This window comes from Mustela putorius, unplaced genomic scaffold (assembly GCF_011764305.1).
Source record: "Mustela putorius furo isolate JIRA1106 unplaced genomic scaffold, ASM1176430v1.1 tig00003909_pilon_pilon_pilon, whole genome shotgun sequence".
Lineage (NCBI taxonomy): Eukaryota > Metazoa > Chordata > Mammalia > Carnivora > Mustelidae > Mustela > Mustela putorius.
In genome coordinates this window covers 25,985,634-26,001,819 of record NW_025422057.1, presented here as the reverse complement: position 1 = coordinate 26,001,819, position 16,186 = coordinate 25,985,634, and the positions used below count along the sequence as shown (strand labels likewise).

Sequence of the window (16,186 nt, the reverse complement as noted above, 5' to 3'; positions counted from 1 at the left end):
CCTGGGTGGCTCAGTGGGTTGAGCCTCTGCCTTTCGCTCTAGTCATGATCTCAGGACCCTGGGATGGAGTCCCGCATCAGGCTCTCTGCTAGCAGGGGGCCTGCTTCTCCGCCCCCCCCCCCCACTTCTCTGCCTACTTGTGATCTATCTGTCAAATAAATATATGTAAAACCTAAAAAAAAATTTATTTATCTGACAGAAAGAGAACATGCACAAGCAAGGGGTGTGGGAGAGTGAGAAGCCCGATGCAGGGGCTCAATCCCAGGACCCTGAGATGACCACCCAAGCCAAAGGCAGAGGCTTAACTGACTGAACCACCCAGGCGCCCTAAAAATAAAAATCCTAAAACAAAACCCTGTACTCCCATACAGCCCTCCTCTTGCCACGGAGTTGTTTGTTAGTGGGAAAGGAGACCTAGAGTAGTGAAACCTTCTCTCAGCTAAGCAAGGCACAGACCTATACCTATCAGTTTTTTGGGCTCTTTTTGCCAGCTGGAGTGGTATTCCCCCGGTGGCTTTGCCAAATAAGCAGCAGCTGAGGAAGGTTTCTTGGTGGCAGAGCTCAGAGGAAGAGGGAGGAGAATGGAATGTGAGCATCCAGGCCTCACCTGGAATGGCCTGTCTTCAGACTCCCAGAGGCCCCTCTGCTCTGTGGTTTGCGTGGAGGGCGCACGATTTGCATCCTAATGTCTTGGTTAGGACACTTCAGGGAGCCAGAGAGAGGAAGAGAGAGGGAGCGCCCCCTCTAACCACTGGACTGAACAGCTGGGCCTCTGACAGAGGCATTATTAGCATTTGAAAACCCCTCTGAAGGGGCTGAGAACTTCCTGGGGTGGGCGCTGGGGCCTGAGTCCTGAGACCCACACAGAATGGGGCTGAGCATCCAGGGCATAAAGACCAGACTGGACTCAAGAATGAGCCCATTGTGGCTTTGTCCCAGGCTTGAAAACTGTGACCAAGGCTCTTTCATTGTTAAGAAAGACTGTTTCTTGGCCACAGCAGAGCTGATAAGTCTAGTTCCCCCACGAGGCAGGGCTGGGGAAGAAAACCATGTCCTAGTCTGGAAGGTTGTTAGCATCATGTGCTCTAAATCTTTCTGTGGGTAGTTGTGCGTTCTCCTCCCACTTCCCTCCTTTTAATTCACTCCTGGTCCCAGAGCAGTGACTGGGTCTGTCTCCCTTTTCTGCCTTAGGGTCTCCCCTTCTAGCTGCCTAAATTAAGCCCCTTCCTAAATGAAGTCTGTATGAAATATTTTTTGGTCATTCGTACTTCATGTAAACAGTTTGGGTTTGTACGACATTATTTTTAAGCCAAGGTCAGTTCTGGTTAATAAAAGGTCATGGCTCCAAACCCTTTCAGCCTTTTTCCTGTTTCCAGCTTATGTTCCTGTCAGGTTTGGGGTATATTTCTATAGACCAGACAGCTAGATGTGGTGGGGTGGTTGAGGACTGGACCAATTCTTTCTTAAACCAGGAGCGATGGTGCCACCTACTGGCTCTTGCTGTAGGCTACAGGCTCTGTGACGGGTTCTGGATTTCTCTTAGGGGCTAACTAGGATCTGGGCAGGAAGAGCTGTATTGTATTCCAGTACAGGAGTTACATGCAACAGGGGAAAGTAAACTGAGCAGACACACTATTTTCTACTTACAGATAAGGAAGCAGACTTGGAAATTGTGGTTGGGCAAGTTGCCAAGGGATGTAACTAGTACAGGACAGAGGCAAAGTGAACCTCTTTGGCAAGCACCAAGGTTGGCAAGAACCGGTGGCAAGCACCGGGGTTTGCCAGAGCCAGCTGGAGACGTTAGGTCATAACTGGACAAGGCATTCAGTGACCTGAATAGTGAGGACTGTCTTCCCTCTTCAGGTTTCTGATACAGCCCTGCTGATTTGTCAGTTTGATAGGACTCTCTGAATCTCTAACGGCTCCTTAACCCTGGTTCATTTGCATTTTTAACAATGTTAGATAGACAATGGTAGCTGTTAAAAATGAAATTTGTTTTCATCAAATTGCTTTGAAGTTATTGCAGGCAACACTGCTTTTCCTCTTATTTTCCTCATTTAGTAGTAATATGAAATTTCCTTTTTTTTGTTGTTCTTAAAGATTTTATTTATTTATTTATTTATTTGAGAGAGAGCATGTGAGCCAGGAGAGGAGCAGAGGGAGAGGGAGAAGCAGACTCTGCACTCGGCATGGAGCCTGACCTGGGGCTCAATCCCACATCCCCTAAGATCATGACCTGAGCCGAAATCAAGAGTCAAATATTTAACCAACTGAGCCATCCAGGAGCCACTATGAAGTTTCCTTTAAACTAAGTTTGTCTAGGTTTTTAAAAGCGAGTCAATCTTTTTTTTTTTTTTTTTAAAGATTTTATTTTATTTTTTGACAGAGAGAGACACAGGGAGAAAGGGAACACAAGCAGGCATAGTGAGAGGGAGAAGCAGGCTTCCTGCCAACCAGGGAGCCCAAGGCAGGACTAGATCCCAGGACCCTGGGAGAAACAGACTCCCCCCTGAGCAGGGGCGCGGTGCGGGACTCGATCCCAGGACGCTGAGATCATGACTTGAGCCGAAGGCAGATGTTTAATTGATTGTGCCACCCAGGCACCCCTAAAAGTGAGTCAATCTTAGGGAGAAAATACAGGTAGATTATGATACAAATGGTAAACAGAAGTGTTATGATGACTTAAAAGTTTGGGAAATGTGGCACTGTGCCCACCATTACTGACTTGTCCCATGTCTGTGGGCAGTCTCTCTCTCTCAATGATCCTTTCCTCATTATTTTCTGCTAATGTTGGTTGTTCAGGTCATATAGACCTATAACATGCTGTGATGTGTGGGCATTCTAAGTCCAGTTTCTCCCAGGCCACTGCTTACTCTGAGAAGGTAGTAACCAAGAATCTGGGACCTTGGCCTTGCTTTGCCCACTTTGCCTTTCCCCCAAGATTCCTCCCTTTCACCTACTATATTCATTCTTCTTCACATCTCTTTGAACTATAATTCACATACCATGTAATTCACAGTTGTGAAACCATCACCTCAGTGAACCCCAGAGCATTCTCATCACCCTCAAAAGCAATGTCACATGAGTCACTCCCTGTCTCCCCTAACCATTCTAGCCCTAGGAAACCACTACTCTCTATCTCCATAGATTTGCCTGTTCTGGACATTGCATACAAGTAGAATCACATACGTCGGGGCGCCTGGGTGGCTCAGTGGGTTAAGCCTCTGCCTTGGGCTCAGGTCATGATCTCAGGGTCCTGAGATGGAGCCTCGCATCAGGCTCTCTGCTCAGCGGCGAGCCTGCTTCCCTCTCTCTCTCTCTCTGCCTCTCTGCCTACCTGTGATCTTTGTCAAGTAAATAAATAAAATCTTAAAAAAAAAAACAAAAGAATCACATATGTCCTTTTGTGACTGGCATCTTTCACTTAGTATAATGTTTTTAAGGTTCATGTTGTAGCATGTATCAATACTTTATTTCTGTTGCCAAATTATACTCCATTGTGTGGATATACTCCATTTTATTTACTCATTCATTGGTTGATGGACAATGCATTGTTTCTTGCTTTGGGCTATTGTGAATAACATGGCTATTGTTACCATTCATGTACATCTGTTTGTGTGGACATGTATTCATTTCTCTTGGGTAGATACATAGGATTGGAATTGCTAAGTCATATGGCAACACCATTTTAATCATTTGAAAACTTGCCTGATTGTTTGCCAAAGGAGCTCCACTATTTTACGTTCCCACCAACAGTGCATGAGGGTTCCAGTTTCTATCCTTACCAACATTTGTTATTGCCATTGCAATTGTAGCTACCCTAGTGAGTGTGAAATGATGGTATCTCATTGCGGTTTTGATATGCATTTCCCTAACAGCTAATCATGCTGAGCATCTTTTCATGTGCTTAGTGGCTATTTTTATATTTTCTTTGGAGAAAGGTCTGCTCATATTCTTCACCCATTTTTAAAGTTGGATTATTTATCTTTTTATTATTGAGCTGTAAGTCTCTATATATTCTGGATACCTATCAGATATATGACTTATAAATATTTTCTTGCATTCTGTAGGTTGCCTTTTCAATTTCTTTTCTTAAAAATTGTGGTTAAGGGCACCTGGGTGGCTTAGTGAGTTAAAGCCTCTGCCTTCGGCTCAGGTCATGATCTCAGGGTCCTGGGATCGAGTCCGGCATCGGGCTATCGGTTCGGCGGGGAGCCTGCTTCCTCCTCTCTCTCTCTGCCTGCCTCTCTGCCTATTTGTAATCTCTGTCAAATAAACATAAATTCTTTAAAAAAAAAATTGTGGTTAAGTATACATAACACAAAAATTTGCCATTTTAACCATTTTTTAAAGATTTTATTTATTTATTTGACACAGAGATAGAGAGAGAAATAGTGAGAGAGAGAGAGAGCACAAGCAGGGGGAGGAGCAGGCAGAGGAAGAGGAAGAAGCAGGCTCCCCGCTGAGCAAGGAGCCTGTTGAGGCACTTGATCTCAAGACACTGGGATCACGACCCCAGCCGAACTCAGACACTTAACCTACTGAGCCACAAGGTGTCCCATTTTAACCATTTTTAAGTGTACAGTTAACATGGCATTAAGTACATTTACATTGTTGTATAACTATCACCATCATCCATCTCTAGAACTTTATCTTCCCCAACTGAAACTCTATACCAATTAAGTGCTGACCTGAGCTAATTTTTTTGTTTAGGTTTGTATTTATTGGGATGCCTGGGTGACTCAATCATTAAGTGTCTGCCTTTGGCTCAGGTCAGGGATCCTGATGTGGGGCTCGATCCCAGGCCCCTGAGATCATGACCTGAGCTGAAGGTAGACGCTTAACCGACTGAGCCACCCAGGCACCCCAAGTGCTGACTTTCCATCTCCCCCCTCCTAGCCCCCAGCAACCACCCATCTACTTTCTGTCTCTGTAAATTTGGCTACTCTGGTACCCCATATAAGTGCAGTCCTTCTTTAGGGAATTAGCTTTCTTGGCATAATGTTTTCAGGGTTCATCCATCTTATAGCATGTATTGGAATGTCCTATTTATTTGACAGAGAAAGACACAGCAAGGAAGGAACACAAGCAGGGGGAGTGAAAGAGGGAGAAGCAGGTTTCCCTCAAAGCAGGGAGCCCAATGCGGGGCTCAATCCTAGGACCCTGGGATCATGACCTGAGCCGAAGGCAGCCACTTAATGATTGAGCCACCCAGGCACCCATAGCATATCCTTTTTTTTTTTTTTTTTTTTTTTTTTTTTTTTTTTAAAGATTTTATTTATTTATTTGACAGAGAGAGATCACAAGTAGGAAGAGAGGCAGGCAGAGAGAGAGGAAGGGAAGCAGGCTCCCTGCCGAGCAGAGAGCCCGATGTGGGACTCGATCCCAGGACCCTGAGATCATGACCTGAGCCGAAGGCAGTGGCTCAACACACTGAGCCACCCAGGCGCCCCTAGCATATCCTTTTTTAAGGATGAAAAAATAAATACCATGTTTTGTTAATCCATTCATCCATTGATGGGGCCTTGGCTTGCTTCCTTTCTCTGGCTGTTGTGAATAATTCTGCTGTGAACATGGGTGTACATGTACATGTTTGAGTCTCTGTAATTCTTTCGGGTATATACCCAGGTGTAGAATTGCTGGATCCTGTGACAAGTCTATGTTTAACCTCTGGAGGCTCCGTAACCCTGTTTTCCGCAATGGCTATACCATCCCGGGAGCAGTGCACCCTGCATCCCAGGAGCATCCCAGGAGCATTGCACCCAAGTTGAAAGTTTTCCCACAACCTCACCAGCGCTTCTTGTTTTCTGGGTGGTTTTTGTTTTGTTTTATTATACAGAACCCATCCTAATGGTTGTGAGGTGGTATCTCATTGTGGCTTAGATTGGCATTTCTTTTTCCTTTCTCAGTGGTACTGTTTGCAGCACAAAGGGTTTTCATTAATGAAGTCCTGTTTTTGGATCAATCTTTGTTACTGGTGCCTTTGGTGTCTATCTAAGAAACCATTGCCTAATTTAAGGTCAGAATGTTTATTTGTATGTTTCTTCTAAGAGTTTTACAGTTTCGGCTGTTACAGTTAGGCCTATGATCTATTTTAAGTTAATTTTTATTTATGGTCTAAGGAAGAGAGCCAACTTGATTCTTTCATATGTGGATTTCCAGTTGTTCCAGTACCACTTGCTAAAAAGACTGTCTTTCCTATATTGAATTGTCTTGGCACTGTTGTCGAAAATTAATTGGCTCTAAGTGTGAGGGTTTATTTCTGGACTCTAAATTCTGTTACATTGATCAAATGCCTATCCTTATGCTAGTACTACATCGGCCTTTTTTTTTTTTTTTTAAAGACTTTAATTTTAAGCAATCTCTCCACCCAGCGTGGAGCTTGAACTCACAACCCTGAGATCAAGAGTTGTGTGCTCCACCGACTGAGCCAGCAGGCGCCCAGTACCACACTGTTTGGATAACTGTAGCTTTGTAGCAAGTTTAAAATCAGGAAAATTAAGTCTTACAACTTTGTCTTTTTCAAGCTCTTCTGGGTCCACTGTTTGGATAACTGTAGCTTTGTAGCAAGTTTAAAATCAGGAAAATTAAGTCTTACAACTTTGTCTTTTTCGAGCTCTTCTGGGTCCCCGGCATTTTCATATGAATTTTAGGGTCATCATTTAAATTTCTGCAAAAAAGACATTTGGCATTTTTTTTTAAAGATTTTATTTATTTATTTGACAGAGAGATCACAAGAGTAGGCAGAGAGGCAGGGGGAAGCAGGCTTCCCGCCGAGCAAGGAGTCTGATGCAGGACTCGATCCCAGGACCCTGGGATCACAACCTGAGCCGAAGGCAGTGGCTCAACCTACTGAGACACCCAGGCGTCCCAACATTTGGCATTTTGATAGGGATTGCATTGAATCTATAGATCAACTTGGGGAATGTTAATGTCAACAATATTAAGTCTTTCTGTCCGTGAATATTGTATATTTTTTCATTTATGTAGGTCTTCTCTAATTCCTTTCAACAGTGTTTTATAGTTTACAGAGTACAAGTTTTATATTTTTGGGGTCAAATTTATGCCTGAGCACTGTTTACTTTTTTACACTATTGTAAACAAAAATTTTCTTAATTTTTTTTTCAGATTATTCATTGCAGGTGCACAGAAATACAAGTGATTTTTCTACATTGCTGCTGTACCCTGCAACCTTGCTGAACTTGTTTATCCTGGTAGTTTTTCAGTGGATTCCTTAAAGTTTTCTTTGTACAAGATTGTGTCATCAGCAAATGTAGTTTTATTTCCTGTCCAGTTTACCTGGATTTTGTTTATTTTTTCTTGCCTAACTGCCCTGGTTAGAACCCCTAATACAATGTTAAATAGAAGTGATAAGAGTGGGAATCTCTATTATGTTCCTGATCTTAGAGGAAAATAATTCAGTCTTAACTATCAAGTGTGCTGTTAGTTGTAGGGTTTTTGTAGATGCCCTTTTATAGATTGAGAAGTTCATATCTCTTCCTAGTTTGAGTGTTTTTATCATAAAAGAGTATTAGATTTTGCAAATACTTTTCTATGTCTATTGAGATGATCATGTGGGATTTTTTTAAAAATCTTCATTCTGTTGATACATTACATTGGTTTCCTTAGGTTACATCAACCTTGTATTTCTTAAATCCCACTTGGTCATTATGTATAACCTCTTTTTATATGTTGTTTGTTTATATGTCAGTTGTTTATATGTCAACATATATGTATATATGTGTTGTTTATATGTCAGTTTGCTACTGTTTACTGAGGATTTTTGTGTCTATGAATTAGGGATAATGGTCTCTGGCTTTCTTTTCTTGTAATGCCTTTGTCTGGCTTTGGTATCAGGGTAATTAATATTGGTTTTATAGAAAGAATTGGCAAGTGTTATCTCTTTTATTTTTTTGAAAAATTTGTGATGAATTGGTATTAGTTCTTTAAATGTTTGGTAGAATTTACCAGCGAAGCCATCAGGGGTGAGCTTATTATGGGGTAAGCTTTTGAACTACTAATTCAATCATTTTACATGTTGCTTTGTTTCTAACTTGTAGATCATGCAAGCTACTTATAAACACATATTTCTGGAAAAGGAGAAGGAATCTGGGAAGAGTGAGCACAGCAGGAATTGGGAAATTTGAAGGTTTCTAATTGGCTATGGCTAGAGCTGTGCCTTCTCTCCCTTTATCTCCCCATGTCTCCTAGAGGAAGTAGTCTTCCTTCACCCTCATGAATGAATGCTTTTGAAGTTAGGACCAAAAAGATGGAAAAAGTAGTTGGTCTACCCACACCTGACACTGGAAGAGAGTTAGTATTCAGACCAAGACAAGGGAGAGCACAAGCTCTCTCAGGCCTCCCTGGGAGGCTTTGGGCTGGGGGGTGTGTGTGTGTGTGTGTATGTGTGTGTGTGTTTTCATGTTCTGCCTTGCCTTAAATATTGATCAAAAGTGAAGAGTCCCCAGCTGTTGAGAATCCCAGATCATAAGTGATAGACCACGATGAACCACCATACAGCTATTTAAAGAATGAGGTAGCAGGTGCTTGGGAGGTGCAGTCATTTGAGCGTCCAGCTCTTGGTTTTGGCTCAGGTCATGATCTCAGGGTCCTGGGACTGAATCCGGCATCGGGCCCCATGCTCAATGGGGAGCCTGCTTCTCCCTCTGCCACCCCCCACCCCACCCCAAACCAAACGTGTTCCTGCTTGCCAATTCTGCCGGCCTTCGATAGAAAAGGACAGGCTGCTACTGTGGCTGCTCACTCGGCCTGGCACATCCAAAGACTTATTTGGGGCTGGGGAGCCAGCTTGCGTATGCTCTCTTTCTCTCTCTGACAAATAAAATCTTAAAAAAGAATTAAAAATGTAGGGACACCTGGGTGGCTCAGTGGGTTAAAGCCTCTGCCTTCGGCCCAGGTCATGATCCCAGAGTCCTGGGATCGAGCCGTCCATCGGGCTCTCAGCTCAGCAGGGAGCCTGCTTCCTCCTCTCTCTCTACCTTCTCTGCCTACTTGTGATCTCTGTCTGTCAAATAAATAAATAAAAATCTTTTTAAAAAATTTAAAATGTGCAAAGCAGTGTGCTGCCATTTTGTTAGGAAAACAAGGAGGAGGGACCCTGTAGATGCACACAGGCTGGTAAATGCAGAGTACCTTTGGAAGGGTACCGAACAGAAGAGTCAGGGGTAGGGGGGACTTCATACCCCATGGGTGTTTTCTTCCTTGTGGCTGTGCTGTCCTCAGCAGTGTTTTTGAAGTGCTGAGCCTCTGCAAAGCACAGTGGTGAGGCTCTGAGCTGGCTGCGTTTGCATGTTTCCCTTGGTCAGGCCAGGCACCCTGTCCTGTGATTTCATGGAAACGCCCGCCCCTCCAGACTGTCCATCTGGGCAGAGGTGTGTGGGGCACCGTCCGTACCTCCATGTAGTTGAAGCTTCCAGTGTTCCTCAGGAATCCCTCCACCTGTCTACCTGTGAGAAACCAGTGGCCAAGCTCAAGAGCCCTCCACAGGTGGTTCCTTTCAGAAACACTTCCACCAGCACAGGAAAGGACTGGGACCAGGGCTGTGCTTTCCCAGGTGAAGTGCTTTCACTGACTCCCAGCCTCCCTGAGGATTTCTGGCCACGTGACCCCACACGGAAGCACCTTGTTCTTTCCTGGCAGACCTGATCATGGCTCCTCAACCCCAAATAAGTCTTTGGATGTGCCAGGCCGAGTGAGCAGCCACAGTAGCAGCCTGTCCTTTTCTATTGAAGGCTGGCAGAATTGGCAAGCAGGAACATGTTTGGTTTGGGGGGAAATAGCCACAATCTTTCCTCCCGTATGAGCAAATGCTTCCTCTGGAAGATGGGGGTACTTCCCAGCCTGGGCTTCTCTGCTGGAAGCAAGGCCTCCAACACTCATGTCTGTCCCGCAGAGAACACCTTCTGCAGCGGGGACCACGTGTCTTGGCACAGCCCTTTGGATAACAGCGAGTCGAGGATTCAGCACATGCTGCTGACGGAGGACCCACAGATGCAACCTGTGCAGACACCCTTTGGGGTAGTTACGTTCCTCCAGGTGAGGCTGGGGTTGGACAGGGGCTCGAGCCTTCCCTGGGGGAAAAGCCTTTGTAGTACAGGAGGGCCTGGGTAGGGAGTATGAAGGCAACAGATTTCCTTGTCTTCTTGCATTTTTCTCTTCCCCTGGGCTGGCTCATGAGATTCGGATGGTCTTGTTTAGCCTGCTGCAACGGGGGAAGGAGGAAAGGGAAAGGGCCCGGGTTGGGGGCCGGGGTTTGGATGACTGTAGTTGAGCGGCTAGGGCTAACAAGGCAGGTATTTTGGTGAGCTGATGAAGACCCAGACAGCCGCAGGCACGGGACCACCCAGCAGGAAGACAGCTTTCGGCCGCCTTCCCCTTGCCCGGGGGAGAGTGCGCGGCCACCGGCGCCCCCCCCCCCCCCCCCCCCCCCCCCCCCCCCGCTGCAGCTGGGTTTGTGATCAGGCTGGGTCTGTGTGAAGGTTCGCTTGTTTCCCCTTGAGGTTTACACAAAGGCCCCGCCTCTGAGGAAAGAAAGAACTTTTCTGCAAACCGCTGGGGCCCTTTGGTTGTGGTTCGAAGCTTGAAGGGCCTCAGAATCTCCTGTGTTTACATTCCCTGTGATCCTAACTTAGGCCAGAACATCTCCCTAAACCTACCCTTGCTCCAGAGATGGGGGCTGAGGATCCATTCTTTTCTTTTCTTTTCTTTTTAAAGATTTTATTTATTTATTTGACAGACAGAGATCACAAGTAGGCAGAGAAGCAGGCAGAGGGAGAGGAGGAAGCAGACTCCCTGCTGAGCAGAGAGCCCGATGTGAAGCTCGATCCCAGGACCCTGGGATCATGACCTGAGCCGAAGGCAGAGGCTTTAACCCACTGAGCCACCCAGGCGCCCCCTGAGGATCCATTCTGATGTTCACCTCTACAGTACGAAGCTAGTCATTGTGTCACCCAGACACCTGACCCACTGTAGTAGGACAAGGGTCAGCCCTCAGTGCCCTGTCTTGGACTCCTACACCTCCTAAGGAAACCATCCCATTTTGGACAGACAAGCCCCTGACCCTAGATCCTGCCTGTGGTCCCCTGACTTGAGTTGACCCTAAAAGAGCCAAGGCGGTGATCCTCCTCGATGGGTGGAAGGAATGGCTATTAACACGCAATGGCATCTTGTCCCTGGGTCTCAGATTGTTGGCGTCTGCACCGAGGAGCTCCACGCAGCCCAGCAGTGGAACGGACAGGGCATCTTGGAGCTGCTGCGGACGGTGCCCGTGTGAGTACACGCCTGCCCTGTGAGGTAGGGCCTGGCTTCCTGGGCCTGGGGGTGGGAGTCCCTCCTTATCCCTACATGTGGGCTTCCCTTTACATTGTTTTTCAGGCACTGGTTTTTCACATCAGGGACTCCTGATGATTCACTCCCTGACAGTCCCTGACTTCGAACTGCTCTCCTGTGTTCTGGGCCTGCACAGGGAAGTCTGAACGCCCAGCCCATCAGCCCCAGACTCTCAGTTACCATCCTGTCCCCTTTCCTTGTCCACAGCGCTGGCGGCCCCTGGCTGATAACTGACATGCGGAGGGGAGAGACCATATTTGAGATCGATCCACACCTGCAAGTATGTCTTGAGTGAGGAAAACCTTTCTAGCACACTATGCCTAGGCCTCTTCCAAATAATACTGGCTTTCATGCTGGGAAAACGGAGGAGCTTTATTTGTGAATGATCAGAACTCTAGCATGATTTGGAACTTATCTCCTGAATTCTGCAGAGCACGTAGGGAGCAGAAAGCTCAGGCCAGGAAAGCTTGCCTCAGACACATGGTTTTTGGGATTTAAAAGGGGTGGGGTTAAATTTACTTTGATATTACAAAGAGATGGAAATGTATAATACTGAGATTGTTTGGGATGATACTACAGTCATAGCTTGTTTGGAATCATAAAAAAATGAGGATCCGTGCTTACTCTGACACTTTAAAATATAAGAGCAGTTCTCGAGATAATGGAACTACATCAAAGAAGCAAACTGGAAATTGTTTGTACCAATAAAAAAAAAATAAAATAAAAAAAGGGTGGGAGTAAAAGGATGAATTTTACTGTATGCAAGTCATACATCAATAAACCTGACTTAAAGTAAGATCACCAGCTTTTCACTATAGAACATCGATACGGCATGTCCAGTATTCATCCTCCCATTTCCCCCTTCTTCAAAAAACATAGACCTTCCTTCAGGGAGCCACCTCCCTACTGCCAGCACCCTGTAACACCCAGGATGGGTGATACTGACCCCATGCCCCAGCCGTAGTTGGTTGTGATTGGCCAAGTGATCACACACCCCTTTTCGATACAGCTTCAGCTTGGGCCATCAGAACTCCTGGCTCCCCTCCTGGGCAGGATGGCATTCCTAGATATATAAAGGAAGTCTGTATACAGGCAGGCCTGCAGTTGCCCACTCACTGTGGCCCAGCTGTGCAGGGACATCTTTGATTTCTTAGAAGAAACATGCTTTGCATGCAAGTTAATTTTGAAAGCCACTAGAGCATATCTTCCTAATGGGCCACTCATGAAAGAGGGCAGTAGACGGCTAAGAACGTTCCTGGCATGTATGCACTTCCTTCTACTTCCCCCGACCAGTTGTAGGCCATTGCCATCTCTGAACCTTTCATGTCTCTCAAAATCTGGCAGGCTGTGGGCAGCTGCCAGGAGCTCCATGTCCTCCAGGAGGGATGCAAGGTGGCAAGGGAAAGGTAGCAGGCAGACATACAGCCAGCAGTCCCTGGGGGTTCTTTACTATAGACCTGTTGAGTTCTGGGGCAGAAGCCCTACTCATTCACACATGATGCTCCTCTATTTTCCTAGTGCCTTTAACACTGAAGTTTTCAAATTGCTGCCAGGATCCTCTGTTACCTCTACATTAAAGTTGGTTTCTCTATAGCTTCTGCTTATGCAAAAACCAGGAACCATGAAGGCTATGTTTCCCCATGTCCTTGTTCTGCAGCTACACTGGGATCCAGCATGGGGGACCGTGGGCTGTTGGTTAGCCCTGGTCATAAGTGCCAAGCACTAAGAAAGAACTTGGTCATTTGGCTGGTAGGGTAAGCAGCCCATCCTTTGCATGCCAAGAACAGTTCTCCATCCGAGTCTTTGGGCTCTGCTGAGACCAGCCAGCAGGATCCAGAAACCAGTGGTCTTTAAAAACAAGTGGTGGGGGGAAGGGGCTGGCTCATTAGGTGGGGCATTTGACTCTTGATTTCAGGGATCATAAGTTCATGTGCCATGTTGGGCCTAGAGTTTACTTAAAAATAAAAAAATAAAATTAAAAAAAAAAATAAGCAAGGGGACATCGGTGAGAAAGCCCAGTTGTTGTTTTTTTTTCCTGGTGACCCTGTGCACCAAGTGGGAACTCCTCAGTGCTCATCTGTAGCTGTCTGGGGCCTGCTTGCAGGCGGTTCATTGTAGAGCTGTCTTCTTTTCCTTTGCTCTGAGCTCCGCTGCTAGCGAGCTGTGTGCTTTAAAAAGTCCCTTAACAAAAAAAAATAAAAATAAAAAAAAAATAAAAAGTCCCTTAACATCTCTGGGGCCTAACTCTTTCTTTTTTACTTATAAGATAAATGGGGTGAACTAGTTGCGTCAAGGGGCATCCTCAGCTCTTTGCTTAGGTGGGGGCCTCAGGGCAGCCAGTGGAAAGGGTAAAAGTTCAGACTCTACCCTGAGCAGAGCAAGGCCCGCCCACTCCCGCCTGGAGCACAGAGCTGCTCCTGTCAGTCAGCCTTTCCCTGTCTCTGCTCAGGATCCCCAGCTTTGGGGCACTTGGCTGGCTCAGTCAGTAGAGCATGGGACTCTTGATCTTGGAGTTTTAAGTTAGAGCCCCACATTGGGTGTAGAGATTTTTTTTTAAATAAAATCTTAAAAAAAAAAAATATGGATCCCATCTTTGCCCAGGCTGATTATAGCTCTGGAAAGGAGGAAAGTATGACTCTTGGAAAGGAGGCATCAGGGCAGGGCCATCTGCTGACTGGTCCGAAGAAATAAGGACCTTCCCTCTTGTTCCCACAGATAGGCTTCCTGGCTGAGCTTCAGGCCCGTGTGGTGCCTGTGGAGGCCCCAGCGGGAGGGTCAGGCAGAGAGGGAGCTACAGATTCTCACTGAGGTGCTTTCAACTCACGAGCTTTATTTGGCCCACATGGCTGTTTATAAGCAGCGTTGCTAGAGCCTTCCAGATGACCTTTAATCCAACGCCCAGCATCACAGAACTATGTTTTACCAGAAATCCCAGGGATGTTTGGGTACAGCTCTTCCTTGAGGCCATTTGGAACATGTTGGGACTCCACAGTGCCAAGGCCTACACAAAGGCAGGGCCTCTGATGGGGTCTGCAGATGGCCACTGCCCTCCAGGCCCCCATCTCAGTCTAAGAAATGGAAAAGAAACTCCATCCAGAGTCCTTTGCCAAACAAGTTAGTGATGCAGCTAGGGGAAGTCCTGCCCTGCTGCTGCTCTCTGGCTGTGCTTTTCTGGGTGACCACACCCTCTGCTGTTAGAAGAGGGAACTGCTGTGTGAGGTCTGAGGAGTTGGGCCCAGTCCTGGCCTCTCCTGCCTGTGGGTGGCTTCCACCCTGTGGCAGTAACTGGGGGGTTCTTCCTGCATGACAGGGAGTAGAGGAAGGACTGTGCCTTTCCTCAGGGCTGTAGTGCCACATCAGCTCCATGGGCCAGCATGGGGTGGCCAGAGTTAGGACCCTGAAACAGGTATGCTGGTGGTTTTACTGGAAGGTCCAGGTAGAAGATGAGCTTTCCTTGGGATTTTCATGCTTCCTGGCTTCCCCTGATCCCTGGTTCCCTCAGAGGAGTCAGTGGCTGGCAGAGACCATCATGGGTTAGCAACCAGGGCAGAACAAGATCAGACATCCTGCTCTTCCAGCACCTGTTCCATGCTCAGCACCTACAAGAACTCAGTGAATACCGGAAAGGTGGTGGTGACCTTGGGCCACTGGTTCGCTGAAGGAACTCTGGCTCTTTGGTTCTTTCCAAGCAGGAGAGAGTTGACAAAGGCATCGAGACGGATGGCTCCAACCTGAGCGGTGTCAGCGCCAAGTGTGCCTGGGATGACCTGAGCCGGCCCCCTGAGGACGACGAGGACAGCCGGAGCATCTGTATCGGCACACAGCCACGGCGGCTCTCTGGCAAGGGTAGCTGCGACCGCCCAGCCCTCCCTTCCCCTGTCTCCAGGCCCGGTTTTCAGGCTCTCTGCGATGTGGCTATAGCATCGGCAGCCCATTCAGTAGTTCCTTTCTGGCAGGATTGAAACAGCAGGAGAGATCTTCCAGCAGCGTGGCACGACGGGAGCTCTATTGGCCCATTTCTCTTGTGTTTCCTGTGTGTATTTCAGATGCACCGCCAGCAGTGAGCATTGTATTTTAGATTTGTCCCCTTACAATCTGAGGTCATGGAGGTGAGTGGAAGCCATAGAACAGTTACAGGAAAAGGCCATAGTCCACCCAAGACTGAAAGAACAAGCATCGGCTACCCACAGAATTGAAACAGGGCCCAGCTCTGGCCTGAAAGCCATGCCAGACCCAAGAATCACTGGCCTCAGGCCCTCCCAGGCCTTAGCTGAAAGAGGCTTGAGTGTGGGACGAGCACACAAACTTCCCTGCCTCCCTGTCCTACAGATACAATGTGAGGGGCCATGTGCTGGGCACCCTATACCCACTGCCTTCTGCACGGGGCCTTGGGGAAGAAGGATGTGGCTCTCCTGCCGGTAGCTCACCAAGGTGGCCTTGGTTGTAGAAACAGCTATGATTTTTAGCAAAGGGCATCCCTACCCAACTCCAAAAGGAAAGCAGCCATTTACCTATATGTATATTGACAGCTTGTTTTTCTGCTTTCTTTGTCTAGTTCCTCCCACCTTCCTACAGTGCTGAACAAAATGCCTGCACATGGGATAGCACCTACGGGAGCTATACTCTTTGCCTAAAGGACAACTTAAGCTCCTCGTGCAAATATCAACCCCCTTTTGCCTTCCTGCTTGTTCTGATAGTGTGCTAATAAGCCCATGGGAGGGTCCGAGAGAAAGCATACAGTCATTAAAATCATTTAGTTGCTTTTGACGAGAAAGATAATTTAAGGAAGGACGCATAGTCTTATCCAAAATTTCAGCCATTATTGGCTAATTTTTTC

At 46.8% G+C, this 16,186-nt stretch overlaps 1 protein-coding gene across 4 annotated transcripts in view; it reads left to right on the top strand.

The window, feature by feature from the left end:
* SUFU (SUFU negative regulator of hedgehog signaling) overlaps window positions 1-16,186 on the top strand; it is a 114,823-nt gene that overhangs the window by 67,789 nt on the left and 30,848 nt on the right. For 2 of the 4 annotated variants that reach the window (XM_004749373.3, XM_045069026.1), the window contains exons 4-7: window positions 9,914-10,056; window positions 11,204-11,289; window positions 11,557-11,629; window positions 15,042-15,195. In XM_004749373.3, coding sequence (XP_004749430.1) covers window positions 9,914-10,056; window positions 11,204-11,289; window positions 11,557-11,629; window positions 15,042-15,195 — 456 coding nt within the window. Of the gene's footprint in view, window positions 1-9,913; window positions 10,057-11,203; window positions 11,290-11,556; window positions 11,630-15,038; window positions 15,196-16,186 lie in introns of all 4 variants that reach the window. The other 2 variants (XM_004749372.3, XM_045069025.1) reach the window with 1 other exon arrangement.